Genomic DNA, 27,765 nt, shown 5'->3' with positions numbered 1-27,765 from the left:
TTACAAGATATTCATGGCTCTTGTGTATTATAAGGATATAACCTAAGAGCTTTGGGATGCTTGCATTAAGCTAGAAATAAGTCTTGTTTTTGTGACGTCTCCCGCAGCCCAAATCAAGAGGTCCAGAAAATTTTCGAGGCAAAGAATCCAATGGATACAGATATTACAAAGGCCAGGGTGAGTCCACAATCAGAGTTTAAAGAAGCAGAATGATGGGATTCCACTAATAAAGTTTATTAACACTCAAGTTTAAAATGTAAATGCAAATGTTTTTCTTGGTCCTTTTTTGTTTAACTGATACTTGATGGTGATGTGATGCCCTGGGGTCACTCTCACTTTTCTGCTGGGATTGGGGTTCCATCTGTTACAAGCGTCATGATTCGGGGGGGGGGGGGGCTCATTCACTGCTCTTAATAAACACACTGTTTCCAAAATGTAATACAGGTATGAGATCCGTTAGCCAGAAACCCATTATCCAGAAAGCTCCAAATTACAGGAAGGCCATAGTCCATAGACTCCATTTTATCCAAATAATCCAAATTTTTAAAAATGATTTCCTTTTTCTCAGTAGTAATAATAAAACAATACCTTGCACTTGATCCAGACTAAGATTTTATTAATCCTTATTGGAAGCAAAGGCGGTGGCGTTTATGTAATGTTCACATGATGTTTTAGTAGAGTTAAGGTATGATCCAAATTATGAAAAGATCCGTTATCCGGAAAACCACAGCTCCCAAGCATTCTGGATAACAGATCTCATACCTGTATAGCATGTCTGTTTTTTTATTCTCCTGTCTAATAGACTTATTCATAATTCTCTTTCCATGTCAGCTCATTGGATTCGGCCCAGCTGTCCTGGACAATGTGGATCCAAACCCGTCCAATTACGTAGCTGCTGGAATCATCCAGACCAAATCTCGACAAGTTGGGTGTCTCTTAAGGCTTGAACCCAACGAGCAGGCCCAGGTCAGTAATAACAGAGAGGCAATTTTACCTTTTCTTAGTTTAAATTGGTTAAGTTGTGGTTTTTGTGTAGTTCAGTGATCCCCAACAAGTAGCTCGAGATCAACACGTTGCTCTCAAACCCCTTGAATGTTGCTCCCAACAAAAGCAGGAGCTTATTTTTGAATTCCAGGCTTGGAGGCAAGTTTTGGTTGTATAAAAACCAGCTGCACTGCCAAACAGAGACTCAATGTAGGTTGACAATCCACATAGGGGCTACCAAATGTCTAATCGCAGCACTTATTTGGCACCCCAAGAACATTTTCATACTAGTGTTGCTCCCCAACACCTTTTACTTCTGAATGTTGCTCACGGCTTCAAAAGGTTGGGGATCCCTGGTGTAGTTCATGGGTGAGATTGGGGTGTGAGGACCGTGCCGTAACATTATTTTATCTTCTCTCCCATGTAGATGTACCGGCTCACTATCCGCACAAGCAGAGAAGATGTTTCCCAGTCGTTATGTGACCTGCTTTCTGAGCAGTTTTAATCCACCATCATGCTGGCCCTGAAACTCCTTGTCTTTGTGATGTCCCACTCCTGCCTTCCAGTCTTTCATCTCAGTGAAAATAAATATTACGTACACAATGGTGTCTTCCAGTTATTTAGAACCATTAATCAATTATCAAAGCTCCACTGAGAATGATCAGCTCCTGATACAAGTCTTTCCTTCCTGCTGACATTCATGTAATCCTTGGTTCATGTATCCGAGTAGAAGCAGAATTATCACATTACAGGTATGGGACCTATTATCTGCAATGCTTGGGACCTGGGGTTTTCCTGGATAAGGGATCTTTCCGGAATTTTGATCGTCGCACCTTAACCTTTTGCTGCCAGCTGATTTTGGTAATTTTATTGCCAGACCATTTTTGTGCTCTTTCACTTTAGGGACCTTTCTTGGGGGGGGGGGGGTCTTTTAGTTTACAACCTGAGCTTTCAAAACATGATAGAATTTTGGTGTAATTCAACTTCTGTAAAAAGATATAGGCTTCTAAGTGTCCAAAAATATATATATAGTTTTTTTTGGAGATTTCTTACTTGTATAGGTCAAAAACTCCAAGCAGTACACTACCAAATACCCACCGCTGTGCTCCACAAAACAGTAGGTTTACCCTAGAAAACTACACATTATTAGAAAGAACAGATTCTGGTGAATCCAAAATGGGTAAATACCCCATTTTACATTTTTCAAGGGACTAGAAAAAAATGGTGTAAAATCCAGGAAAATGTAAAATCAGGGAAATGTTTTATGCATAATATATAGGTGGGACCACAAAACAACAATGTTAAATGAGGGAAAACTTAATCAGGGGATGTAAAATGGGGGTTCTACTGTATGTCTATGTACTTTAAACTACCAAGTTGCAATGCTTTCACAATTTGTGAAATATTTGAAAAATGACCTCAAAGATTCAAAGAGTCTACAGCATCATATCTCCCACATATCATTAGGTAACCAGATAAAATAGCTTAAATATAAATGTCAGGGGTCTGCTGAACAGTTTGATGCCTAATATGTATAGGTTTACCTAAGTATGTGACATATAGGGGCCCCAAAATGAAGACACCCCTTAAGAGCCATCCGTTTTGTAATTCCAGATACTGCAAAATCAACACATTTACATGGTTTGGGGACGGCAAAGGTAGAAAAAATATGTTCACCCCAGAAAACCGTATATTTTTTGAAAGTACACATTCCTTCGAATCCAAATTGGGTATGCATGTCTTTCTACTCCAAAGTACCAAGTCACAAAGCTTTCCTACAATTGGTGATTTTGGTGACATTTACAAAAATCACCTCAAAACTTCCATTTTGCAGAATCTTATCTCCCACATATCATTAGGTACCAAGATAAAACACCCTAAATATAAATTCCTTGTGTCTGATGAACAGTTTTATGCCCAATGAACATCGGTTTATCGAAGTGCATGTCCTGTAAAGACCCCAAAATCTACCTGTGCATACTTCACAGTGCAAAAATAGCAAAGTGCCTATGGCAACAGAGAAATCAGGAGCTCATATAGTGTCGTATTTTCAGTCACTTATATATATATATATGTGTAAGCCATCAAATAAGTATGAAATAAATGTGTAGCCTTACAGAGCATTTGTTTTTTTAGATGAAGTCTAAAAGTCAGAAGAAAAAGAAGGCAAATAATTATAAAACTATAAAAAAAAGAAAAAATGAAGGCCAATTGAAAAGTTTGCTTAGAATTAGCCATTCTAAATATACTAATAGTTAACCTAAAAGTGAACCACCCCTTTAAGTCTACTAGAAAATCATGTAAACACTTAAATAAACCCAATTTGCTTCCAATAAGGATTAATTATATCTTAGTTGGGATCAAGTACAAGGTACTGTTATATTATTACAGAGAAAAAGGAAATCATTTAAAAAAAAAATGTGGATGATCTGATTAAAAGTCTATGGGAGACGGCCTTTCCATAATTCGGGGCTTTCTGGATAATGGGTTTCCGAATAACGGATCCCATACCTGTACTGGATTATTTCATTACCTTTACCAGAAGACAGGCTTTCAGGTTGGTTCATCATAACCATTTTATATTACTGTTATGCGGTAAATTGTGCCTTTATAAAAAAAAAAATCAGGTTTTTAAGCAATAGGGGTTTATGGAAGGTATCTAGCCGGTGGCAATTTTAAAGCAAGGGGACTTGCAGAGTGAGTGAAGTCGTTGATCCGATGCGAAACGACTGTCGGATGCCAACGCTGCGATTTTAACCATCATTTCTATCTCTTACCTTATTTCCGTCGCTGGCGTTTTGTCGCAACGTGTCGGATCGCGCCGAAAACGTCCATGTAGTCCTGCCCTTAGACAGCACTAGATACTGGGGGTGTCAATCAAAATTCCAACAGATTAATCTTTTTCCCATTCCCTTCAGGAACTGACATATAAAGCAAAGCTAATTAAAGTGTCCGTTCCTCACAATGTGTTAGGGTAGGACTAGATGGACATTTTCTGACGCGCTGCAACAAAACGCTGGCGACAAATCACATGCGGAAATAAGGTAAGTGAATGCATTGTTGGATGAAGTCGCAGCATTCATCCGACGCGACATGACTGTCAGATGCCGTTGGATCTACACTGCGACTTCATCCGGCATTTCCCTCTCTCTTACCTTATTTCCTTCGCATGTGACTTGTCGCAGGCGTTTTGTCAAAAACGTCCATGTAGTCCTACCCTACTTGTAAGCAGCCAAACACTTACATTTCCTACCGGGTATTGGTGCTTACAATCAAAGCGCAATACCCTTGTAAATTCTTACTCTCTGCAGACTGCATGCAAGGAGAAGGGATTCAGATAAAGAAATGGTTAAATCCAAAAGGTTTTACTGAGCTGTAACTGTCAGCCCTTAGCAAAAATGACTGATAGATTATAAATTGGCTCATCGATCTCATCAAACAAAACATAGATTCACTCCAACTAGTAAATGTTTCCTTTCTGACCACTGGAGGGCAGTCATGTTACTCATGTGCTGTGTGTGGCTTCCCAAAAGCAATAAAGACCAAGTTCAAAAGTAGTTTGTGCAGTTAGTTTGAACTGATATGGGAAAATGCCTTTCTTTCTGCAGCTGTGACTGCATTGTACCTCCACCCACTATGCGTATGAGTACAGATATGGCATCCGTTATCCAGAAAGCTCCTAAGGCTGTCTCCCATAGACTCCATTTTATCCATATAATCCAAATTTTTCAAAATAATTTCCTTTTTCTCTGGTATAAAAAAACAGTAGGTTGTACTTGATCCAAACTAAGATATAAGTCTATTGGGTTTATTTAATGTTTATATGATTTTCTAGTAGACTTAAAGGACAAGGAACGTTAAACTAATGAAGTAGCTAGAAATGTTGTACATTATGTTTTGTGCTTCTGTACCAGCCCAAGGCAACCACAGCCCTTAAGCAGTAAAGATCAGTGTCTCCAAAGATGCCCCAGTAGCTCCCCATCTTCTTTTCTGCTGATTCACTGCACATGCTCTGTGCTGCTGTCACTTACTGAGCTTAGGGGCCCACTCACAATATACAGTACACATAGAATAGAAATGTCACAATATAAGGCTGATTAGTAATTAATACAGATAATTACTACATGGCAGCAGAGAAACCAGTGCAATTAGCCTCAGAATTTAATAATCAGCCCTGTAGCATCAGCTTATATTACAGGCCAACCTCATTTTCTGCTTGACAATTAGTGACGAGCCCTAAGCTTAGCTTCTCAACAGCTGCTCAGAGCCCACTGAGCATGTGAGTGTCACAGACACTTTCCAAGATGGTGACCCCGTGTGACAAGTTTGAAGTCCTGGATCATTGCTGCTATTGACAAGCTGACACTTTAGGCTGGTGCAATAAGTGCAGTATATAAAATATGGCATTTTTAGCTCTATTAATTCTTAGGGTTTAGTTCTCCTTTAAGGTATGAAGATCCAAATTACGGAAAGGTCCATTATCTGGAAATCCCCAAACATTCTGGAGAATTGGTCCCATACCTGTATATGTTTACGAACAGATTTCCCCTCGAGTATGGGGATCCCTAAAAAAAAGGTGCTGGAATTCCATAGTGATATTGTGTATGACCTCCGTTCTTTTCCATTAAAAGGCTTAAAACACAGAGACGTGCGAGATAGAAACTTTATTCTTTCAAAGGAAAGGGAACAATTCATTATCCCTTAACAAATCAGGTATTTGACATGAAAGATTAGGAGCAACAGTCTACCCTAAGGATTATGGGTAAACTTGGACTAATACTATTAGGACATTTATTCTAGGTTACAAGGATTACCATAAAGATCAGGCTATGTTCTATAAATACAGACTTTAAGAAGAATGCTCACTGGCAACATAAATAACAAGGATAAGAGGACAGGGCACTGGTCTTCCAGAGAAAAATGCAGCTGACAGTTTCTTATGTAGGATCTTGTCATGCTCTGGGCCCGGTTACTGCTCCTCGGAAGCCTATGCTGGAGGTGGAGTGGGATTAGCGCATGGCTTAAAGTTGCATATGCATTCAGTGAAGATCTTGATGGTGACCGTGACTGATTTTGTAGGGTCGGGGCACTTCAGATCGACATCCTTGCTTTGTGCGGTGCTGCGGACGGGCATACAACATCCACACCTTTCCTCCACTGACGTGAAGTCCTCGTTGTACCTGTTGAACATGCGGCAGAGCGTTACACAGACCCAGAGAACTGATCAAATAGAACTTTAATAATAATATGATGTAGACGGCAAGTAAGAAGATTTCTGGGGGGAGGGGCACTAGGAAACCAAAAATAAGGCCCCACTTCTATCACTGACCATGTTTTTTTGGTTAAAAAATAACTTCTGTTTACTTTCTTCTTTTCTCTCCTGTTTTTCTTGAATGTTCTATTTTTTCACTTCCCTTCTGACCTCTTTCCACTTCCTGTCCCAATGTCCTCTGCTTCATTTGTAATGTGTTGTATATCAATTTAAAGTGGTGGTTTCACCTTCATATTAACTTTTAGTATGTAACAGAATGCCCAATTCTAAGCAACTTTTCAATTGGCCTTCATTATTTCTTTTTTTTATAGTTTTTGAATTATTTTCCTTCTTCTGACTCTTTTTCCAGCTTTCAAATGGGGGTCACTGACCCCATCTAAAAACCATATGCTCTGTAAGGCTACACATGTATTGTTATTGCTACTTTTTATTACTAATCTTTCTATTCAGACCTCTCTTATTATATATTCCAGTCTCTTATTCAAATCAATGCATAGTTGCTGGGGTAATTTGGATCAGAATTTGCAAACTGGAGAGCTATTATAAATAATAAACCGATTGCAATTTGTCTCAGAACATCACTCTCTACGTCATATTAAAAGTTAATTTAAAGGGGAACAAGGCCTTTGAAGGAGATGCAGTGCTTGGCACAATCTCAGTTCAGCTCGTAGTTGAATTCATTTGTGTTGGGGATTGGAGGCTCCACTGATACTTGGGCCTACTCTGAGCTCTCCTGACCAACCACCATAGCAATGTATACTCTGTTTGAAAGCATGCAGTATGTGCTAAATTATGACCTCTGGTCTGGTCTAAAGATTGCTCCCCTGGGCACAACATATTATGCCAGTATATTATACTTAGTGCCAAGGACAGAGTTTTAATTGGTGGCCTGAGTCATAAAAGATATATTTTGTTCAGACTTCAACCCTTGCATAGTAACTTTAGTTGAAGGCTCTTCTTCACATGATCCCATTGGCTTTGACTTCTAACCATGAGAGTAGTTTCAGCCCAATTCACCATAACACTGCCCCACCTGAGAACGGTGAGTGTAGAGCATCATCTCATCATCGCCTCTGATGAAGTGCCAGAATGAGGCATGAAACGCGTCAGGTGACTAGACACGTGATAGTTTAGCTAAAGGTCTCAAGATGGATACCTGTTCATGTTTTTAATGCAAACTTGCCAATAAAGTTTTTCATTTGAATTTCACCCGTGGCTTTGTAAGACTCCCATTCATCTTCTACTCTATTGAACATGAGTGATTTGGGCTGCGGAGTCCAGTCGGCGGGAGGCCACGGCACGAGTAAAGCTACAAAACCTTATGACATGTAAGTCCTCTAAAGCTAATTGACTGTAGAGCATCATCAGCTGAGAGTTTCTACAACTACTGTTTTGTGTACTGAGTTCTTACCATGACTCGGATTCACAGAAGCCACGGCATTTGGTGAGTGTGACACTGGCAGAGCAGCTACCATTTTTTATTGTGTGCTGGAAATGGTGGATACTGCATACACCTGTGGCAATAGAAACAGAAAGTTCATTTTTCGAAAACGGAAAAAACATGTTCAAAATATCAATGACAATAAAAATGTCACTCTGGATCAATGTATTTGTTTAATTGTTGGTGTCAATGATTCCTTAACCGCCAGTTGTCTTCTCCTGCACAAGGTTCTGGAAATGGTTTTAGTGATTTCTTCTTCATCTTGTCATGTTCTACTACTTTCTTATAATGAAAGAAGGGAAGATCCTCTTTCATCACTATTAGAGCTTACTATGGGGAGACAACAAAGAGGCTTCTTCCATTGTTACTACTGGGACATCTGCCTAAGATGAGGATACATTAGAACCCTGCAAGGGTGCCTAACTTCCTTTTCACTCAAGTTCATTTATACTCTGCGCCTTCACTGCTGAGAATCTACTCATGGTTCTCATTTGGTAGAAACAGTCCTATTTTATATAAGAACGATTTCTCTTTTATAAGTGCATGAATGGCACTTAACTTTAATCTCAGAAGTTGAAAAAGCCCTCAAAATATTGGAGCCAGCTATTTTTTTGTTGGCCCACACCACAAAAATAAATATTACTTACTTGCTGGGGCAGTGCTCGGAATAAAGTCAGGTTTTGTGGCTGAAAGAGAGACGTCACGCAGTTATAGTTAAAAAGTTATGGATACTTGAAAGGGAGTTTTTATTTTTATTTATAATAGTGGGTTCAATAAGAAAAGGTATTTCACAAGCATAAAGTTAAATATTATCTCATAATTTTTAACCAGAAAAAACCTGCGTTGAGGCCACATGGGGCAACATCCAATGGGTTGTTCAGTAACATGTTGCTCATAAGCCACTGGTTGGGCCACATCCTACTAAAGTGTAATGATTATGATGTTATAGTTAGCCTCTTCCTCAGCCTATAGTTAATAGGATGTTTTACAATGAATTCTATTACCGCTGAATGTCACAATCTACCCCATGTCAAGAACACCAACTTACCAGGAGAGGGCTTGGATGAGGACTCACTGGTATGAGCTGTTGTGTTTTCTTTGGGAGTGCTGGAGGTAACTGGTATAGTAACAGTAATGGATGGGGAAAAGGTGCCGATTGTTGTGGTATGAATGGAAGTATCTGTATGTTTTGTTTGAGTGGTTGTTGCAGTTGAGGTGGCAGTTGATGTGATTGGTGTGACTGTTATGTTGGTAGTGCTAATTGGAAGTGTAATTGTTGATGTCAAGGAGCTTGAGGGATATGTTGTTTCTGAAGTTGTTAACCTTGTAGATGTTATAGGACTGGTGGTGGTTGCAGAATGCGTTGTATTACTGGTTGGTGTTGTTTTGACTATGACAGGAGAAGTTGAAGGCCTTGGAGTCACAGTAGTGATTGTTGTTGATGTCCTTTCTGTTGACAGGCTTGCTGTAGAATAAAAACAAAGATACTGAATTCTGCATCAATCATTCAGCAGAACCAGGTGTAAAGGAAAATAATGGTAGCACCATAAAAAGAACCCTGAGTCATTATTTGCCATTTGCAACTTGAGGCTCTCCAAGGCTGGTAAAGTGCTGGGACTGAGCTGAGAACCCATATCAGAGAAGTACTGGAAGAAGTATGCTTTGGCCACCACTTAGAATTGTGGTCTAAATATAAATAGAGACTTTTTATTACAGGTCCGTTTGAGGTGAACCATTTTTAGTCAACATTTTCCAAAACCTATGCCGATTATAAACATAGGCTAAAAATAGTGAGCAGTACTGTAAGGGGCAAATTCACTAAGCGCCGGACGCTAGCGTCAATTCGCTAGCGTTGGGCATTTTCGTTACTTCGCAAATTCACTAACGAACGCTGGCGTAGATTCGCTAGTGTTACTTCGCACCCTTACGCCTGGCGAATTTTCACTACGGACGTAACTATGCAAAATCACTAACGCGTGCAGTGTACTGAACGCTACCTTTTACGCTAGACTTCCTTCGCCACCTCAGACCAGGCGAAGCGCAATAGAGTAGATAGGGATTGCTTCCAAAAAAGTTCAAAAAACGCTGGCGTGTTTTCTACATTATGGGTGATAGGCTGAAAAAGATCGAAACAATTTTTGGGGCTCCCCTCCTTCCCCAATACATTTCCTAACTCATGGCAACTTAACTATACAGTGGGCACATGTGTAGGGCAAAGAAAAAATTTATTTGATGTTTTGAAGGTTTCCCAGGCATTTGTAGTGATTCTACGTATTCCTCCATTGAAATTTGAATTTGGGCCGTATGCAAATTAACCTTCGCTAGCGTAACTTCGCTTCACTTAGCGAATCAACGGTAGCGCAACTTCGCAACCTTACGCTACCCCTGTGCGCAACTTCAGATTTTAGTGAATTTGCGGAGCGCTGGCAAAACTACGCCTGGCGAAGTGTGGCGAAGTGCGGCGAAGTTGTGCCTGGCGCAACTACGAATCTTAGTGAATTTGCCCCTTAGAGACAAAGGGGCAGATGTATTAAACTGGAACTCGGGGAAACCAAAAACCTTATTAAATTGATTTATTCAACAAAGTGTCTTATTCCTCAAAGTAAATGAATGGGTGAAGTCATGAAAATGCGTAGATTGCTTTGCATACTCAAACACCAGTCTATTCTAAGGGGTGTTATTGGCAGCACTGAACTCTATCACTTCACCACATCAATAATCCAAGGAAATGCAGAGCAAAAATTCTTAAATCACTACCTAAATTTTGTGCCTTGAGGTTATTTGTATAAATAATTCAGAAAATGACATACCTGGTCTAAATTAAATTGATGTAATACTCATTGGGTTATATAATAAAAGACACTATGTTTGCCCATGTCCAGTAACTGAAAGCAACCAATCAGCAGCATTTACTAGTCACCTGTTTAAGAGCAAACATCTTATTGTCTGGTATGGGTTGTTAAACCTCTGCAAACTTCCTTTATGCAGGCAGTAAGTATAGGCCTCCTGATGAGCCCCGCACCCACATTCTCCATTATGCATTTATAATGTGACACAAACATTTATATCTGATAGGGAGAGTTGCAAATAAATGAGGGCAGATTGCATTATGGGTTAAATAAGAAATAAGAAAAAGTAGAATAGAATAGCATAAAAAGAAGAAGAAAAAGAAGCTGTAGAATATAAAAAAGAAACACAACATTGCATGTTATAACACTAAAATAAATACAAATATTCAATCCCAATAGTTTAATTAGATCTTCTCTATGATTAATGGAATACAGTTAATAAATAGCTGGATGTATTCAAGTAAGTCACAGGAAAATTTCCCAAGTAAACAATAAACATTAAACTTACTTGAATAAAGTGTTGAAGTTGGAAGTTCAATAGGAGCTGTTGGGGGAGGATGGGTTGAAGAAGGATAAATTATGGTAGGGGTTATTGGATGGGTGATTAAGGTTCTGGTGGGAGGTACGGAAGAACTGCTTGTTGTTGTATGAACTGTTGATGTACTGCTTATTGTTGAACTGGTAACCGGAGAAGTAACAGGTGATGTTGGATGCAGTGGTGAAGTTGTTGGTGATGTTGATGTTGTTACAGGAGAAGTAGAACGTGTGCTTGAAATGGTTGTTGTATAAGAAGTGAATGGTGTATGCGATGTTTCAGTTGTAGCTGTAACTGGAGTACTAGTTGTCACAGGTGATGAATGAGTAGAAGAAATTGTAGTTGGTGTTGAAGAAGTTGTTGTTGTGTGAGTGGTGCTTGGAGTGGTAGGTGCATGGGGTGTGGATGGGGTTTGTGTTGTTTTAGTTGTAGATGTAATCGGAGAACTGGTTGTCACAGGTGATGATGGATGACTAGAAGAAGTTGCTGATGTGTGAGCTGTAGTTGGAGTAGATGTAGTTACAGTTGTAGTTGTTATTGGAGAGGTTGTTGATGCTATTGCATGAGTTGAAGTTGTGCTCGGAGTGGTAGTTGTGTGGGATGTGGATGGTGTATGTGTTGTTTTAGTTGTAGCTGTAACTGAAGTACTGGTTGTCACAGTTGATGTTGGATGAGTAGAAGAAGTTGTAGTTGGTGTTGAAGAAGTTGCTGATGTGTGGGTTGTAGTTGGTGTAGATGTAGTTACAGTTGTAGTTGTTATTGGAGAAGTTGTTGATGCTGTTGCATGAGTTGAAGTTGTGCTTGGAGTGGAAGCTGTATGGACTGTAAATGGGGTTTGTGTTGTTTTTGTTGTAGCTGTAATCGGAGTACCGGTTGTCACAGTTGATGCTGGATGCGTAGTAGAAGTTGTAGTTGGTGTTGAAGAAGTTGTTGATGTGTGGGTTGTAGTTGTTATTGGAGAAGTTGTTGATGTTGTTGTGTGAGTGGTGCTTGGAGTGGTAGGTGTATGGGATGTGGATGGGGTTTGTGTTGTTTTAGTTGTAGCTGTAATCGGAGAACTGGTTGTCACAGGTGATGATGGATGACTAGAAGAAGTTGTTGATGTGTGGGTTGTAGTTGGTGTAGATGTAGTTACAGTTGTAGTTGTTATTGGAGAAATTGTTGATGTTGTATGAGTTGAAGTTGTGCTTGGAGTGGAAGCTGTATGGACTGTAGATGGGGTTTGTGTTGTTTTCGTTGTAGCTGTAATCGGAGTGCCGGTTGTCACAGACGATGCTGGATGCGTAGTAGAAGTTGTAGTTGGTGTTGAAGAAGTTGTTGATGTGTGGGTTGTACTTGGAGTAGATGTAGTTACAGTGGTAATTGTTATTGGAGAAGTTGATGTTGTTGTATGAGTTGAAGTTGTGCTTGGAGTGGTAATTGTATGGGATGTGGATGGTGTATGTGTTGTTTTACTTGTAGTTGTAACTGAAGTACTGGTTGTCACAGGTGATGATGAATGAGTAGAAGAAATTGTAGTTGGTTTTGAAGAAGTCGTTGATGTGTGGGTTGTAGTTAGAGTAGATGTAGTTGTTATTGGAGAAGTTGTTGATGTTGTTGTGTGAGTGGTGCTTGGAGTGGTAGGTGTATGGGATGTGGATGGGGTTTGTGTTGTTTTAGTTGTAGCTGTAACCGGAGAACTGGTTGTCACAGGTGAAGATGGATGACTAGAAGAAGTTGTTGATGTGTGAGCTGTAGTTGGAGTAGATGTAGTTACAGTTGTAGTTGTTATTGGAGAAGTTGTTGATGCTGTTGCATGAGTTGAAGTTGTGCTTGGAGTGGTAGTTGTGTGGGATGTGGATGGTGTATGTGTTGTTTTAGTTGTAGTTGTAACTGAAGTACTGGTTGTCACAGGTGATGATGAATGAGTAGAAGAAATTGTAGTTGGTGTTGACGAAGTTGTTGATGTGTGGGTTGCAGTTGGAGTAGATGTAGTTGTTATTGGAGAAGTTGTTGATGTTGTTGTGTGAGTGGTGCTTGGAGTGGTAGGTGTATGGGATGTAGATGGGGTTTGTGTTGTTTTAGTTGTAGCTGTAATCGGAGAACTGCTTGTCACAGGTGATGATGGATGGCTAGAAGAAGTTGTTGATGTGTGTGCTGTAGTTGGAGTAGATGTAGTTACAGTTGTAGTTGTTATTGGAGAAGTTGTTGATGCTGTTGCATGAGTTGAAGTTGTGCTTGGAGTGGTAGTTGTGTGGGATATGGATGGTGTATGTGTTGTTTTAGTTGTAGTTGTAACTGAAGTACTGGTTGTCACAGGTGATGATGAATGAGTAGAAGAAATTGTAATTGGTGTTGAAGAAGTTGTTGACGTGTGGGTTGTACTTGGAGTAGATGTAGTTGTTATTGGAGAAGTTGTTGTGTGACTGGTACTTGGAGTGGTAGGTGTATGGGGTGTGGATGGGGTTTGTGTTGTTTTAGTTGTAGCTGTAATCGGAGAACTGGTTGTCACAGGTGATGATGGATGACTAGAAGAAGTTGTTGATGTGTGAGCTGTAGTTGGAGTAGATGTAGTTACAGTTGTAGTTGTTATTGGAGAAGTTGTTGATGCTGTTGCATGAGTTGAAGTTGTGCTTGGAGTGGTAGTTGTGTGGGATGTGGATGGTGTATGTGTTGTTTTAGTTGTAGTTGTAACTGAAGTACTGGTTGTCACAGGTGATGATGAATGAGTAGAAGAAATTGTAGTTGGTGTTGAAGAAGTTGTTGATGTGTGGGTTGTTGTTGGAGTAGATGTAGTTGTTAATGGAGAAGTTGTTGATGTTGTTGTGTGAGTGGTGCTTGGAGTGGTAGGTGTATGGGATGTGGATGGGGTTTGTGTTGTTTTAGTTGTAGCTGTAATCGGAGAACTGGTTGTCACAGGTGATGATGGATGACTAGAAGAAGTGTTGATGATGTGTGAGCTGTAGTTGGAGTAGATGTAGTTACAGTTGTAGTTGTTATTGGAGAAGTTGTTGATGCTGTTGCATGAGTTGAAGTTGTGCTTGGAGTGGTAGTTGTGTGGGATATGGATGGTGTATGTGTTGTTTTAGTTGTAGTTGTAACTGAAGTACTGGTTGTCACAGTTGACGTTGGATGAGTAGTAGAAGTTGTAGTTGGTGTTGAAGAAGTTGTTGATGTGTGGGTTGTAGTTGGTGTTGAATGAGTAGAAGAAATTGTAGTTGGTGTTGAAGAAGTTGTTGATGTGTGGGTTGTAGTTGGAGTAGATGTAGTTGTTATTGGAGAAGTTGTTGTGTGACTGGTGCTTGGAGTGGTAGGTGTATGGGGTGTGGATGGGGTTTGTGTTGTTGTAGCTGTAATCGGAGAACTGGTTGTCACAGGTGATGATGGATGACTAGAAGAAGTTGTTGATGTGTGAGCTGTAGTTGGAGTAGATGTAGTTACAGTTGTAGTTGTTATTGGAGAAGTTGTTGATGCTGTTGCATGAGTTGAAGTTGTGCTTGGAGTGGTAGTTGTGTGGGATGTGGATGGTGTATGTGTTGTTTTAGTTGTAGTTGTAACTGAAGTACTAGTTGTCACAGGTGATGATGAATGAGTAGAAGAAATTGTAGTCGGTGTTGAAGAAGTTGTTGATGTGTGGGTTGTAGTTGGAGTAGATGTAGTTGTTAATGGAGAAGTTGTTGATGTTGTTGTGTGAGTGGTGCTTGGAGTGGTAGGTGTATGGGATGTGGATGGGGTTTGTGTTGTTTTAGTTGTAGCTGTAATCGGAGAACTGGTTGTCACAGGTGATGATGGATGACTAGAAGAAGTTGTTGATGTGTGAGCTGTAGTTGGAGTAGATGTAGTTACAGTTGTAGTTGTTATTGGAGAAGTTGTTGATGCTGTGCTTGGAGTGGTAGTTGTGTGGGATGTGGATGGTGTATGTGTTGTTTTAGTTGTAGTTGTAACTGAAGTACTAGTTGTCACAGGTGATGATGAATGAGTAGAAGAAATTGAAGTCGGTGTTGAAGAAGTTGTTGATGTGTGGGTTGTAGTTGGAGTAGATGTAGTTGTTATTGGAGAAGTTGTTGTGTGACTGGTGCTTGGAGTGGTAGGTGTATGGGGTGTGGATGGGGTTTGAGTTGTTGTAGCTGTAATCGAGAACTGGTTGTCACAGGTGATGATGGATGACTAGAAGAAGTTGTTGATGTGTGAGCTGTAGTTGGAGTAGATGTAGTTACAGTTGTAGTTGTTATTGGAGAAGTTGTTGATGCTGTTGCATGAGTTGAAGTTGTGCTTGGAGTGGTAGTTGTGTGGGATGTGGATGGTGTATTTGTTGTTTTAGTTGTAGTTGTAACTGAAGAACTGGTTGTCACAGGTGATGATGAATGAGTAGAAGAAATTGTAGTTGGTGCTGAAGAAGTTGTTGATGTGTGGGTTGTAGTTGGAGTAGATGTAGTTGTTATTGGAGAAGTTGTTGATGTTGTTGTGTGAGTGGTGCTTGGAGTGGTAGGTGTATGGGATGTGGACTGGGTTTGTGTTGTGTTAGTTGTAGCTGTAATCGGAGAACTGGTTGTCACAGGTGATGATGAATGACTAGAAGAAGTTGTTGATGTGTGAGCTGTAGTTGGAGTAGATGTAGTTACAGTTGTAGTTGTTATTGGAGAAGTTGTTGATGCTGTTGCATGAGTTGAAGTTGTGCTTGGAGTGGTAGTTGTGTGGGATGTGGATGGTGTATGTGTTGTTTTAGTTGTAGTTGTAACTGAAGTACTGGTTGTCACAGGTGATGATGAATGAGTAGAAGAAATTGTAGTTGGTGTTGAAGAAGTTGTTGATGTGTGGGTTGTTGTTGGAGTAGATGTAGTTGTTAATGGAGAAGATGTTGATGTTGTTGTGTGAGTGGTGCTTGGAGTGGTAGGTGTATGGGATGTGGATGGGGTTTGTGTTGTTTTAGTTGTAGCTGTAATCGGAGAACTAGTTGTCACAGGTGATGATGGATGACTAGAAGAAGTTGTTGATGTGTGAGCTGTAGTTGGAGTAGATGTAGTTACAGTTGTAGTTGTTATTGGAGAAGTTGTTGATGCTGTTGCATGAGTTGAAGTTGTGCTTGGAGTGGTAGTTGTGTGGGATATGGATGGTGTATGTGTTGTTGTAGTTGTAACTGAAGTACTGGTTGTCACAGTTGATGTTGGATGAGTAATAGAAGTTGTAGTTGGTGTTGAAGAAGTTGTTGATGTGTGGGTTGTAGTTGGTGTTGAATGAGTAGAAGAAATTGTAGTTGGTGTTGAAGAAGTTGTTGATGTGTGGGTTGTAGTTGGAGTAGATGTAGTTGTTATTGGAGAAGTTGTTGTGTGACTGGTGCTTGGAGTGGTAGGTGTATGGGGTGTGGATGGGGTTTGTGTTGTTGTAGCTGTAATCGGAGAACTGGTTGTCACAGGTGATGATGGATGACTAGAAGAAGTTGTTGATGTGTGAGCTGTAGTTGGAGTAGATGTAGTTACAGTTGTAGTTGTTATTGGAGAAGTTGTTGATGCTGTTGCATGAGTTGAAGTTGTGCTTGGAGTGGTAGTTGTGTGGGATGTGGATGGTGTATGTGTTGTTTTAGTTGTAGTTGTAACTGAAGAACTGGTTGTCACAGGTGATGATGAATGAGTAGAAGAAATTGTAGTTGGTGCTGAAGAAGTTGTTGATGTGTGGGTTGTAGTTGGAGTAGATGTAGTTGTTATTGGAGAAGTTGTTGATGTTGTTGTGTGAGTGGTGCTTGGAGTGGTAGGTGTATGGGATGTGGATGGGGTTTGTGTTGTTTTAGTTGTAGCTGTAATCGGAGAACTGGTTGTCACAGGTGATGATGGATGACTAGAAGAAGTTGTTGATGTGTGAGCTGTAGTTGGAGTAGATGTAGTTACAGTTGTAGTTGTTATTGGAGAAGTTGTTGATGCTGTGCTTGGAGTGGTAGTTGTGTGGGATGTGGATGGTGTATGTGTTGTTTTAGTTGTAGTTGTAACTGAAGTACTAGTTGTCACAGGTGATGATGAATGAGTAGAAGAAATTGAAGTCGGTGTTGAAGAAGTTGTTGATGTGTGGGTTGTAGTTGGAGTAGATGTAGTTGTTATTGGAGAAGTTGTTGTGTGACTGGTGCTTGGAGTGGTAGGTGTATGGGGTGTGGATGGGGTTTGAGTTGTTGTAGCTGTAATCGGAGAACTGGTTGTCACAGGTGATGATGGATGACTAGAAGAAGTTGTTGATGTGTGAGCTGTAGTTGGAGTAGATGTAGTTACAGTTGTAGTTGTTATTGGAGAAGTTGTTGATGCTGTTGCATGAGTTGAAGTTGTGCTTGGAGTGGTAGTTGTGTGGGATGTGGATGGTGTATTTGTTGTTTTAGTTGTAGTTGTAACTGAAGAACTGGTTGTCACAGGTGATGATGAATGAGTAGAAGAAATTGTAGTTGGTGCTGAAGAAGTTGTTGATGTGTGGGTTGTAGTTGGAGTAGATGTAGTTGTTATTGGAGAAGTTGTTGATGTTGTTGTGTGAGTGGTGCTTGGAGTGGTAGGTGTATGGGATGTGGACTGGGTTTGTGTTGTGTTAGTTGTAGCTGTAATCGGAGAACTGGTTGTCACAGGTGATGATGAATGACTAGAAGAAGTTGTTGATGTGTGAGCTGTAGTTGGAGTAGATGTAGTTACAGTTGTAGTTGTTATTGGAGAAGTTGTTGATGCTGTTGCATGAGTTGAAGTTGTGCTTGGAGTGGTAGTTGTGTGGGATGTGGATGGTGTATGTGTTGTTTTAGTTGTAGTTGTAACTGAAGAACTGGTTGTCACAGGTGATGATGAATGAGTAGAAGAAATTGTAGTTGGTGCTGAAGAAGTTGTTGATGTGTGGGTTGTAGTTGGAGTAGATGTAGTTGTTATTGGAGAAGTTGTTGATGTTGTTGTGTGAGTGGTGCTTGGAGTGGTAGGTGTATGGGATGTGGATGGGGTTTGTGTTGTTTTAGTTGTAGCTGTAATCGGAGAACTGGTTGTCACAGGTGATGATGGATGACTAGAAGAAGTTGTTGATGTGTGAGCTGTAGTTGGAGTAGATGTAGTTACAGTTGTAGTTGTTATTGGAGAAGTTGTTGATGCTGTGCTTGGAGTGGTAGTTGTGTGGGATGTGGATGGTGTATGTGTTGTTTTAGTTGTAGTTGTAACTGAAGTACTAGTTGTCACAGGTGATGATGAATGAGTAGAAGAAATTGAAGTCGGTGTTGAAGAAGTTGTTGATGTGTGGGTTGTAGTTGGAGTAGATGTAGTTGTTATTGGAGAAGTTGTTGTGTGACTGGTGCTTGGAGTGGTAGGTGTATGGGGTGTGGATGGGGTTTGAGTTGTTGTAGCTGTAATCGGAGAACTGGTTGTCACAGGTGATGATGGATGACTAGAAGAAGTTGTTGATGTGTGAGCTGTAGTTGGAGTAGATGTAGTTACAGTTGTAGTTGTTATTGGAGAAGTTGTTGATGCTGTTGCATGAGTTGAAGTTGTGCTTGGAGTGGTAGTTGTGTGGGATGTGGATGGTGTATTTGTTGTTTTAGTTGTAGTTGTAACTGAAGAACTGGTTGTCACAGGTGATGATGAATGAGTAGAAGAAATTGTAGTTGGTGCTGAAGAAGTTGTTGATGTGTGGGTTGTAGTTGGAGTAGATGTAGTTGTTATTGGAGAAGTTGTTGATGTTGTTGTGTGAGTGGTGCTTGGAGTGGTAGGTGTATGGGATGTGGACTGGGTTTGTGTTGTGTTAGTTGTAGCTGTAATCGGAGAACTGGTTGTCACAGGTGATGATGAATGACTAGAAGAAGTTGTTGATGTGTGAGCTGTAGTTGGAGTAGATGTAGTTACAGTTGTAGTTGTTATTGGAGAAGTTGTTGATGCTGTTGCATGAGTTGAAGTTGTGCTTGGAGTGGTAGTTGTGTGGGATGTGGATGGTGTATGTGTTGTTTTAGTTGTAGTTGTAACTGAAGTACTGGTTGTCACAGGTGATGATGAATGAGTAGAAGAAATTGTAGTTGGTGTTGAAGAAGTTGTTGATGTGTGGGTTGTTGTTGGAGTAGATGTAGTTGTTAATGGAGAAGTTGTTGATGTTGTTGTGTGAGTGGTGCTTGGAGTGGTAGGTGTATGGGATGTGGATGGGGTTTGTGTTGTTTTAGTTGTAGCTGTAATCGGAGAACTAGTTGTCACAGGTGATGATGGATGACTAGAAGAAGTTGTTGATGTGTGAGCTGTAGTTGGAGTAGATGTAGTTACAGTTGTAGTTGTTATTGGAGAAGTTGTTGATGCTGTTGCATGAGTTGAAGTTGTGCTTGGAGTGGTAGTTGTGTGGGATATGGATGGTGTATGTGTTGTTGTAGTTGTAACTGAAGTACTGGTTGTCACAGTTGATGTTGGATGAGTAATAGAAGTTGTAGTTGGTGTTGAAGAAGTTGTTGATGTGTGGGTTGTAGTTGGTGTTGAATGAGTAGAAGAAATTGTAGTTGGTGTTGAAGAAGTTGTTGATGTGTGGGTTGTAGTTGGAGTAGATGTAGTTGTTATTGGAGAAGTTGTTGTGTGACTGGTGCTTGGAGTGGTAGGTGTATGGGGTGTGGATGGGGTTTGTGTTGTTGTAGCTGTAATCGGAGAACTGGTTGTCACAGGTGATGATGGATGACTAGAAGAAGTTGTTGATGTGTGAGCTGTAGTTGGAGTAGATGTAGTTACAGTTGTAGTTGTTATTGGAGAAGTTGTTGATGCTGTTGCATGAGTTGAAGTTGTGCTTGGAGTGGTAGTTGTGTGGGATGTGGATGGTGTATGTGTTGTTTTAGTTGTAGTTGTAACTGAAGTACTAGTTGTCATAGGTGATGATGAATGAGTAGAAGAAATTGTAGTCGGTGTTGAAGAAGTTGTTGATGTGTGGGTTGTAGTTGGAGTAGATGTAGTTGTTAATGGAGAAGTTGTTGATGTTGTTGTGCGAGTGGTGCTTGGAGTGGTAGGTGTATGGGATGTGGATGGGGTTTGTGTTGTTTTAGTTGTAGCTGTAATCGGAGAACTGGTTGTCACAGGTGATGATGGATGACTAGAAGAAGTTGTTGATGTGTGAGCTGTAGTTGGAGTAGATGTAGTTACAGTTGTAGTTGTTATTGGAGAAGTTGTTGATGCTGTTGCATGAGTTGAAGTTGTGCTTGGAGTGGTAGTTGTGTGGGATATGGATGGTGTATGTGTTGTTTTAGTTGTAGTTGTAACTGAAGTACTGGCTGTCACAGTTGATGTTGGATGAGTAGTAGAAGTTGTAGTTGGTGTTGAAGAAGTTGTTGATGTGTGGGTTGTAGTTGGAGTAGATGTAGTTGTTATTGGAGAAGTTGTTGTGTGACTGGTACTTGGAGTGGTAGGTGTATGGGGTGTGGATGGGGTTTGTGTTGTTTTAGTTGTAGCTGTAATCGGAGAACTGGTTGTCACAGGTGATGATGGATGACTAGAAGAAGTTGTTGATGTGTGAGCTGTAGTTGGAGTAGATGTAGTTACAGTTGTAGTTGTTATTGGAGAAGTTGTTGATGCTGTTGCATGAGTTGAAGTTGTGCTTGGAGTGGTAGTTGTGTGGGATATGGATGGCGTATGTGTTGTTTTAGTTGTAGTTGTAACTGAAGTACTGGTTGTCACAGTTGATGTTGGATGAGTAGTAGAAGTTGTAGTTGGTGTTGAAGAAGTTGTTGATGTGTGGGTTGTAGTTGGAGTAGATGTAGTTGTTATTGGAGAAGTTGTTGTGTGACTGGTGCTTGGAGTGGTAGGTGTATGGGGTGTGGATGGGGTTTGAGTTGTTGTAGCTGTAATCGGAGAACTGGTTGTCACAGGTGATGATGGATGACTAGAAGAAGTTGTTGATGTGTGAGCTGTAGTTGGAGTAGATGTAGTTACAGTTGTAGTTGTTATTGGAGAAGTTGTTGATGCTGTTGCATGAGTTGAAGTTGTGCTTGGAGTGGTAGTTGTGTGGGATGTGGATGGTGTATGTGTTGTTTTAGTTGTAGTTGTAACTGAAGTACTGGTTGTCACAGGTGATGATGAATGAGTAGAAGAAATTGTAGTTGGTGTTGAAGAAGTTGTTGATGTGTGGGTTGTAGTTGGAGTAGATGTAGTTGTTATTGGAGAAGTTGTTGATGTTGTTGTGTGAGTGGTGCTTGGAGTGGTAGGTGTATGGGATGTGGATGGGGTTTGTGTTGTTTTAGTTGTAGCTGTAATCGGAGAACTAGTTGTCACAGGTGATGATGGATGACTAGAAGAAGTTGTTGATGTGTGAGCTGTAGTTGGAGTAGATGTAGTTACAGTTGTAGTTGTTATTGGAGAAGTTGTTGATGTGTGAGCTGTAGTTGGAGTAGATGTAGTTACAGTTGTAGTTGTTATTGGAGAAGTTGTTGATGCTGTTGCATGAGTTGAAGTTGTGCTTGGAGTGGTAGTTGTGTGGGATGTGGATGGTGTATGTGTTGTTTTAGTTGTAGTTGTAACTGAAGTACTGGTTGTCACAGTTGATGTTGGATGAGTAGTAGAAGTTGTAGTTGGTGTTGAAGAAGTTGTTGATGTGTGGGTTGTAGTTGGAGTAGATGTAGTTGTTATTGGAGAAGTTGTTGTGTGACTGGTGCTTGGAGTGGTAGGTGTATGGGGTGTGGATGGGGTTTGAGTTGTTGTAGCTGTAATCGGAGAACTGGTTGTCACAGGTGATGATGGATGACTAGAAGAAGTTGTTGATGTGTGAGCTGTAGTTGGAGTAGATGTAGTTACAGTTGTAGTTGTTATTGGAGAAGTTGTTGATGCTGTTGCATGAGTTGAAGTTGTGCTTGGAGTGGTAGTTGTGTGGGATATGGATGGCGTATGTGTTGTTTTAGTTGTAGTTGTAACTGAAGTACTGGTTGTCACAGTTGATGTTGGATGAGTAGTAGAAGTTGTAGTTGGTGTTGAAGAAGTTGTTGATGTGTGGGTTGTAGTTGGAGTAGATGTAGTTGTTATTGGAGAAGTTGTTGTGTGACTGGTGCTTGGAGTGGTAGGTGTATGGGGTGTGGATGGGGTTTGAGTTGTTGTAGCTGTAATCGGAGAACTGGTTGTCACAGGTGATGATGGATGACTAGAAGAAGTTGTTGATGTGTGAGCTGTAGTTGGAGTAGATGTAGTTACAGTTGTAGTTGTTATTGGAGAAGTTGTTGATGCTGTTGCATGAGTTGAAGTTGTGCTTGGAGTGGTAGTTGTGTGGGATGTGGATGGTGTATGTGTTGTTTTAGTTGTAGTTGTAACTGAAGTACTGGTTGTCACAGGTGATGATGAATGAGTAGAAGAAATTGTAGTTGGTGTTGAAGAAGTTGTTGATGTGTGGGTTGTAGTTGGAGTAGATGTAGTTGTTATTGGAGAAGTTGTTGATGTTGTTGTGTGAGTGGTGCTTGGAGTGGTAGGTGTATGGGATGTGGATGGGGTTTGTGTTGTTTTAGTTGTAGCTGTAATCGGAGAACTAGTTGTCACAGGTGATGATGGATGACTAGAAGAAGTTGTTGATGTGTGAGCTGTAGTTGGAGTAGATGTAGTTACAGTTGTAGTTGTTATTGGAGAAGTTGTTGATGTGTGAGCTGTAGTTGGAGTAGATGTAGTTACAGTTGTAGTTGTTATTGGAGAAGTTGTTGATGCTGTTGCATGAGTTGAAGTTGTGCTTGGAGTGGTAGTTGTGTGGGATGTGGATGGTGTATGTGTTGTTTTAGTTGTAGTTGTAACTGAAGTACTGGTTGTCACAGTTGATGTTGGATGAGTAGTAGAAGTTGTAGTTGGTGTTGAAGAAGTTGTTGATGTGTGGGTTGTAGTTGGAGTAGATGTAGTTGTTATTGGAGAAGTTGTTGTGTGACTGGTGCTTGGAGTGGTAGGTGTATGGGGTGTGGATGGGGTTTGAGTTGTTGTAGCTGTAATCGGAGAACTGGTTGTCACAGGTGATGATGGATGACTAGAAGAAGTTGTTGATGTGTGAGCTGTAGTTGGAGTAGATGTAGTTACAGTTGTAGTTGTTATTGGAGAAGTTGTTGATGCTGTTGCATGAGTTGAAGTTGTGCTTGGAGTGGTAGTTGTGTGGGATGTGGATGGTGTATGTGTTGTTTTAGTTGTAGTTGTAACTGAAGTACTGGTTGTCACAGGTGATGATGAATGAGTAGAAGAAATTGTAGTTGGTGTTGAAGAAGTTGTTGATGTGTGGGTTGTAGTTGGAGTAGATGTAGTTGTTATTGGAGAAGTTGTTGATGTTGTTGTGTGAGTGGTGCTTGGAGTGGTAGGTGTATGGGATGTGGATGGGGTTTGTGTTGTTTTAGTTGTAGCTGTAATCGGAGAACTAGTTGTCACAGGTGATGATGGATGACTAGAAGAAGTTGTTGATGTGTGAGCTGTAGTTGGAGTAGATGTAGTTACAGTTGTAGTTGTTATTGGAGAAGTTGTTGATGTGTGAGCTGTAGTTGGAGTAGATGTAGTTACAGTTGTAGTTGTTATTGGAGAAGTTGTTGATGCTGTTGCATGAGTTGAAGTTGTGCTTGGAGTGGTAGTTGTGTGGGATGTGGATGGTGTATGTGTTGTTTTAGTTGTAGTTGTAACTGAAGTACTGGTTGTCACAGTTGATGTTGGATGAGTAGTAGAAGTTGTAGTTGGTGTTGAAGAAGTTGTTGATGTGTGGGTTGTAGTTGGAGTAGATGTAGTTGTTATTGGAGAAGTTGTTGTGTGACTGGTGCTTGGAGTGGTAGGTGTATGCGGTGTGGATGGGGTTTGAGTTGTTGTAGCTGTAATCGGAGAACTGGTTGTCACAGGTGATGATGGATGACTAGAAGAAGTTGTTGATGTGTGAGCTGTAGTTGGAGTAGATGTAGTTACAGTTGTAGTTGTTATTGGAGAAGTTGTTGATGCTGTTGCATGAGTTGAAGTTGTGCTTGGAGTGGTAGTTGTGTGGGATGTGGATGGTGTATTTGTTGTTTTAGTTGTAGTTGTAACTGAAGAACTGGTTGTCACAGGTGATGATGAATGAGTAGAAGAAATTGTAGTTGGTGCTGAAGAAGTTGTTGATGTGTGGGTTGTAGTTGGAGTAGATGTAGTTGTTATTGGAGAAGTTGTTGATGTTGTTGTGTGAGTGGTGCTTGGAGTGGTAGGTGTATGGGATGTGGATGGGGTTTGTGTTGTTTTAGATGTAGCTGTAATCGGAGAACTAGTTGTCACAGGTGATGATGGATGACTAGAAGAAGTTGTTGATGTGTGAGCTGTAGTTGGAGTAGATGTAGTTACAGTTGTAGTTGTTATTGGAGAAGTTGTTGATGCTGTTGCATGAGTTGAAGTTGTGCTTGGAGTGGTAGTTGTGTGGGATGTGGATGGTGTATGTGTTGTTTTAGTTGTAGTTGTAACTGAAGTACTGGTTGTCACAGGTGATGATGAATGAGTAGAAGAAATTGTAGTTGGTGTTGAAGAAGTTGTTGATGTGTGGGTTGTAGTTGGAGTAGATGTAGTTGTTATTGGAGAAGTTGTTGATGTTGTTGTGTGAGTGGTGCTTGGAGTGGTAGGTGTATGGGATGTGGATGGGGTTTGTGTTGTTTTAGTTGTAGCTATAATCGGAGAACTGGTTGTCACAGGTGATGATGGATGACTAGAAGAAGTTGTTGATGTGTGAGCTGTAGTTGGAGTAGATGTAGTTACAGTTGTAGTTGTTATTGGAGAAGTTGTTGATGCTGTTGCATGAGTTGAAGTTGTGCTTGGAGTGGTAGTTGTGTGGGATGTGGATGGTGTATGTGTTGTTTTAGTTGTAGTTGTAAGTGAAGTACTGGTTGTCACAGGTGATGATGAATGAGTAGAAGAAATTGTAGTTGGTGTTGAAGAAGTTGTTGACGTGTGGGTTGTACTTGGAGTAGATGTAGTTGTTATTGGAGAAGTTGTTGATGTTGTTGTGTGAGTGGTGCTTGGAGTGGTAGGTGTATGGGGTGTGGATGGGGTTTGTGTTGTTTTAGTTGTAGCTGTAATCGGAGAACTGGTTGTCACAGGTGATGATGTATGAATAGAAGAAGTTGTTGATGTGTGAGCTGTAGTTGGAGTAGATGTAGTTACAGTTGTAGTTGGTGCTGAAGAAGTTGTTGATGTGTGGCGTGTACTTGGAGTAGATGTAGTTACAGTGGTAGTTGTTATTGGAGAAGTTGATGTTGTTGTATGAGTTGAAGTTGTGCTTGGAGTGGTAATTGTATGGGATGTGGATGGGGTATGTGTTGTTTTAGTTGTAGCTGTAACTAGAGTACTGGTTGTCACAGGTGATGAATGAGTAGAAGAAATTGTAGTTGGTGTTGAAGAAGTTGTTGATGTGTGGGTTGTAGTTGGAGTAGATGTAGTTGTTATTGGAGAAGTTGTTGATGTTGTGTGAGTGGTGCTTGGAGTGGTAGGTGTATGGGGTGTGGATGGGGTTTGTGTTGTTTTAGTTGTAGCTGTAATTGGAGAACTGGTTGTCACAGGTGATGATGGATGACTAGAAGAAGTTGCTGATGTGTGAGCTGTAGTTTGAGTAGATGTAGTTACAGTTGTAGTTGTTATTGGAGAGGTTGTTGATGCTGTTGCATGAGTTGAAGTTGTGCTTGGAGTGGTTGTTGTGTGGGATGTGGATGGTGTATGTGTTGTTTTAGTTGTAGCTGTAACTGAAGTACTGGTTGTCACAGTTGATGTTGGATGAGTAGCAGAAGTTGTAGTTGGTGTTGAAGAAGTTGCTGATGTGTGGGTTGTAGTTGGTGTAGGTGTAGTTACAGTGGTAGTTGTTATTGGAGAAGTTGATGTTGTATGAGTTGAAGTTGTGCTTGGAGTGGTAGTTGTGTGGGATGTGGATGGTGTATGTGTTGTTTTAGTTGTAGCTGTAAGTTGAGTACTGGTTGTCACAGTTGATGTTGGATGAGTAGAAGAAGTTGTAGTTGGTGCTGAAAAAGTTGATGTATGGGCTGTAGTTGGAGTAGATGTAGTTACAGTTGTAGTTGTTATTGGAGAAGTTGTTGATGTTGTATGAGTTGAAGTTGTGCCTGGAGTGGTAGTTGTAATTGGAGAAGTTGTTGAGGTGTGGGCTGTTGTTGGAGTGGATGTAGTTACAGTTGTAGCTGTTATTTGAGATGTTATTGTATGAGTTAAGCTTGGAGTGGTAGTTGTATAGGATGTGGATGGTGTATGTGTTGTTTTAGTTGTAGCTGTAACTGGAGTACTGGATGTCACAGTTGATGTTGGATGAGTAGTTGAAGTTGTACTTGGTGTGGAAGAAATTGTTGATGTGTGTGTTGTAGAAGGAGTGGATGTAGTTACAGGAGAATTTGTTAATGTTGTATGAGAAGTTGAAGTTTTGCTTGACGTAGTTATTGTGGGGGATGTTAATGGTGTGTGTGTTGTTTCAGTTGTCGTTGTAATTGGAGAAGTGGTTGTCACTGTTGATGTTGTTGGATGAGTAGTGGAAGGTGTGCTTGGCAATGTTGAAATTGGAGTTGAAGTTTCATGGGCTGTAAGAGGAATAGTTTGCATGAGTAATGAGTTCATTTATTGATTTTTGAAAAGAAAATGAATTTTGTCAATGCTTAAGGATATATTACTCTTATCCCTCTGTAACCCAATTCCTCTCCTTAAATTTTTTGTAGCTTAATCCTCCTACGATTCTATCATCTGATTTATTCATGAATGAAAACCCTTCTTCTTCCCATCATATTAGTAGATTCTCAACGCGTCACTTTTATATAATCTGTTTTAGATGCAAAACAAAGTGGCTGTACTTGTGAATTGTTGAATTAGTATTTTCCTACCTTTTTAGTAGCTGGAAATGCACCGCCGGGAAGAGTTTTCTTCAATGCGGCACTAATTAACATTTCCTACCTTTTCCGAGGAAAGCCATGAATTCTATTGGCCGAAACGTCGGTTTGGGTTGCAGTGTTTTCACTTATTGTCTATAGGAGATGTTTAGATGCTAATGCCAAGATTGTTATTTCATTATGATTTTTTTAGTTTTTAGTTTTTCTTACCTTATGTACCAGGTTTGCCTTATATAGAAGTACTCTAGATAAGATGATGAAAAGAATCACTTAAGGTAGAAAAGTCAAGATATGGTGTACACTGAGATTGCGTTACCGGTATCAGTCCGTTAGATTGTAGGCTACATGTCACTTCCTCTGAAGATCATTTATTCTGGATTTGAATAATTTTCTAAAAATCTATAATACATGCTTTACTGCCATATAAGTGATATTCTAGAGCGTGCTCGTTGGCTTGATACATCAGAGGATGCAAAAGGGATGCTACACTGCTAATGGTCCCTTATCCCCTAGTCCGACTGCCTATCTATTTACCTTTGATCAGAAACGATTTGAGAGGATTATTTACTTTTATGTTGGGACAATATTTACACAAACAAATTCACCTCCTGCACACAATGTGCCTGTCTGTGCAGGGGAGCTACGCCAATGTGGTCAGTGGAGAAACTTGCCTCAGGCAGAAGCACCCCACCAGTTACCAGGGGAGGCAAAAAGATGCTCCGGGTAACTTTACGAGCCATATTTCCGGTTATCAAACTAGAAAGTGCAATTGAGCTTTCTACACTAGAGTCGTGGTCCCAATGGAACCGTGAGAGCAGGGGCAGGAGTGTGCAAAAGCCACCTCAGGGCAGGGGTGGGAGAAGAATCGCCCCAGTGTATCTGTTAATGCATAAAATTTTGGTCCTAAAATTGGTGGTTTTAAAG

At 40.5% G+C, this 27,765-nt stretch overlaps 2 protein-coding genes across 5 annotated transcripts in view; one reads left to right on the top strand and one right to left on the bottom strand.

Annotated features, from left to right (window-relative positions):
* ap2a2.L (adaptor related protein complex 2 subunit alpha 2 L homeolog) overlaps positions 1-1,587 on the top strand; it is a 65,742-nt gene extending 64,155 nt beyond the window's left edge. For all 4 annotated transcript variants that reach the window (NM_001095834.1, XM_018256921.2, XM_041589407.1 and 1 more), the window contains 3 exon segments: positions 108-177; positions 832-966; positions 1,412-1,587. In NM_001095834.1, the coding sequence (NP_001089303.1) occupies positions 108-177; positions 832-966; positions 1,412-1,489 (283 nt within the window). In that variant the 3' untranslated portion in view covers positions 1,490-1,587.
* A 4,046-nt stretch (positions 1,588-5,633) lies between these two features.
* muc6.L (mucin 6, oligomeric mucus/gel-forming L homeolog) overlaps positions 5,634-27,765 on the bottom strand; it is a 67,783-nt gene continuing 45,651 nt past the window's right edge. The window contains exons 52-58 of the mRNA XM_041589617.1: positions 15,278-26,538; positions 14,181-15,200; positions 11,055-14,100; positions 8,746-9,162; positions 8,345-8,383; positions 7,668-7,770; positions 5,634-6,164 (exon numbers count right to left, since the gene is read on the bottom strand). Of these exons, the coding sequence (XP_041445551.1) occupies positions 5,972-6,164; positions 7,668-7,770; positions 8,345-8,383; positions 8,746-9,162; positions 11,055-14,100; positions 14,181-15,200; positions 15,278-26,538 (16,079 nt within the window). The 3' untranslated portion in view covers positions 5,634-5,971. The remainder of the gene's footprint in view (positions 6,165-7,667; positions 7,771-8,344; positions 8,384-8,745; positions 9,163-11,054; positions 14,101-14,180; positions 15,201-15,277; positions 26,539-27,765) is intronic.

The sequence above is a fragment of the Xenopus laevis genome, chromosome 4L (assembly GCF_017654675.1).
Source record: "Xenopus laevis strain J_2021 chromosome 4L, Xenopus_laevis_v10.1, whole genome shotgun sequence".
In the NCBI taxonomy this organism is placed as follows: Eukaryota; Metazoa; Chordata; class Amphibia; order Anura; family Pipidae; genus Xenopus; species Xenopus laevis.
Note: the sequence above shows the minus strand (reverse complement) of the source record. Positions and strands in the feature narration are given on the sequence as shown.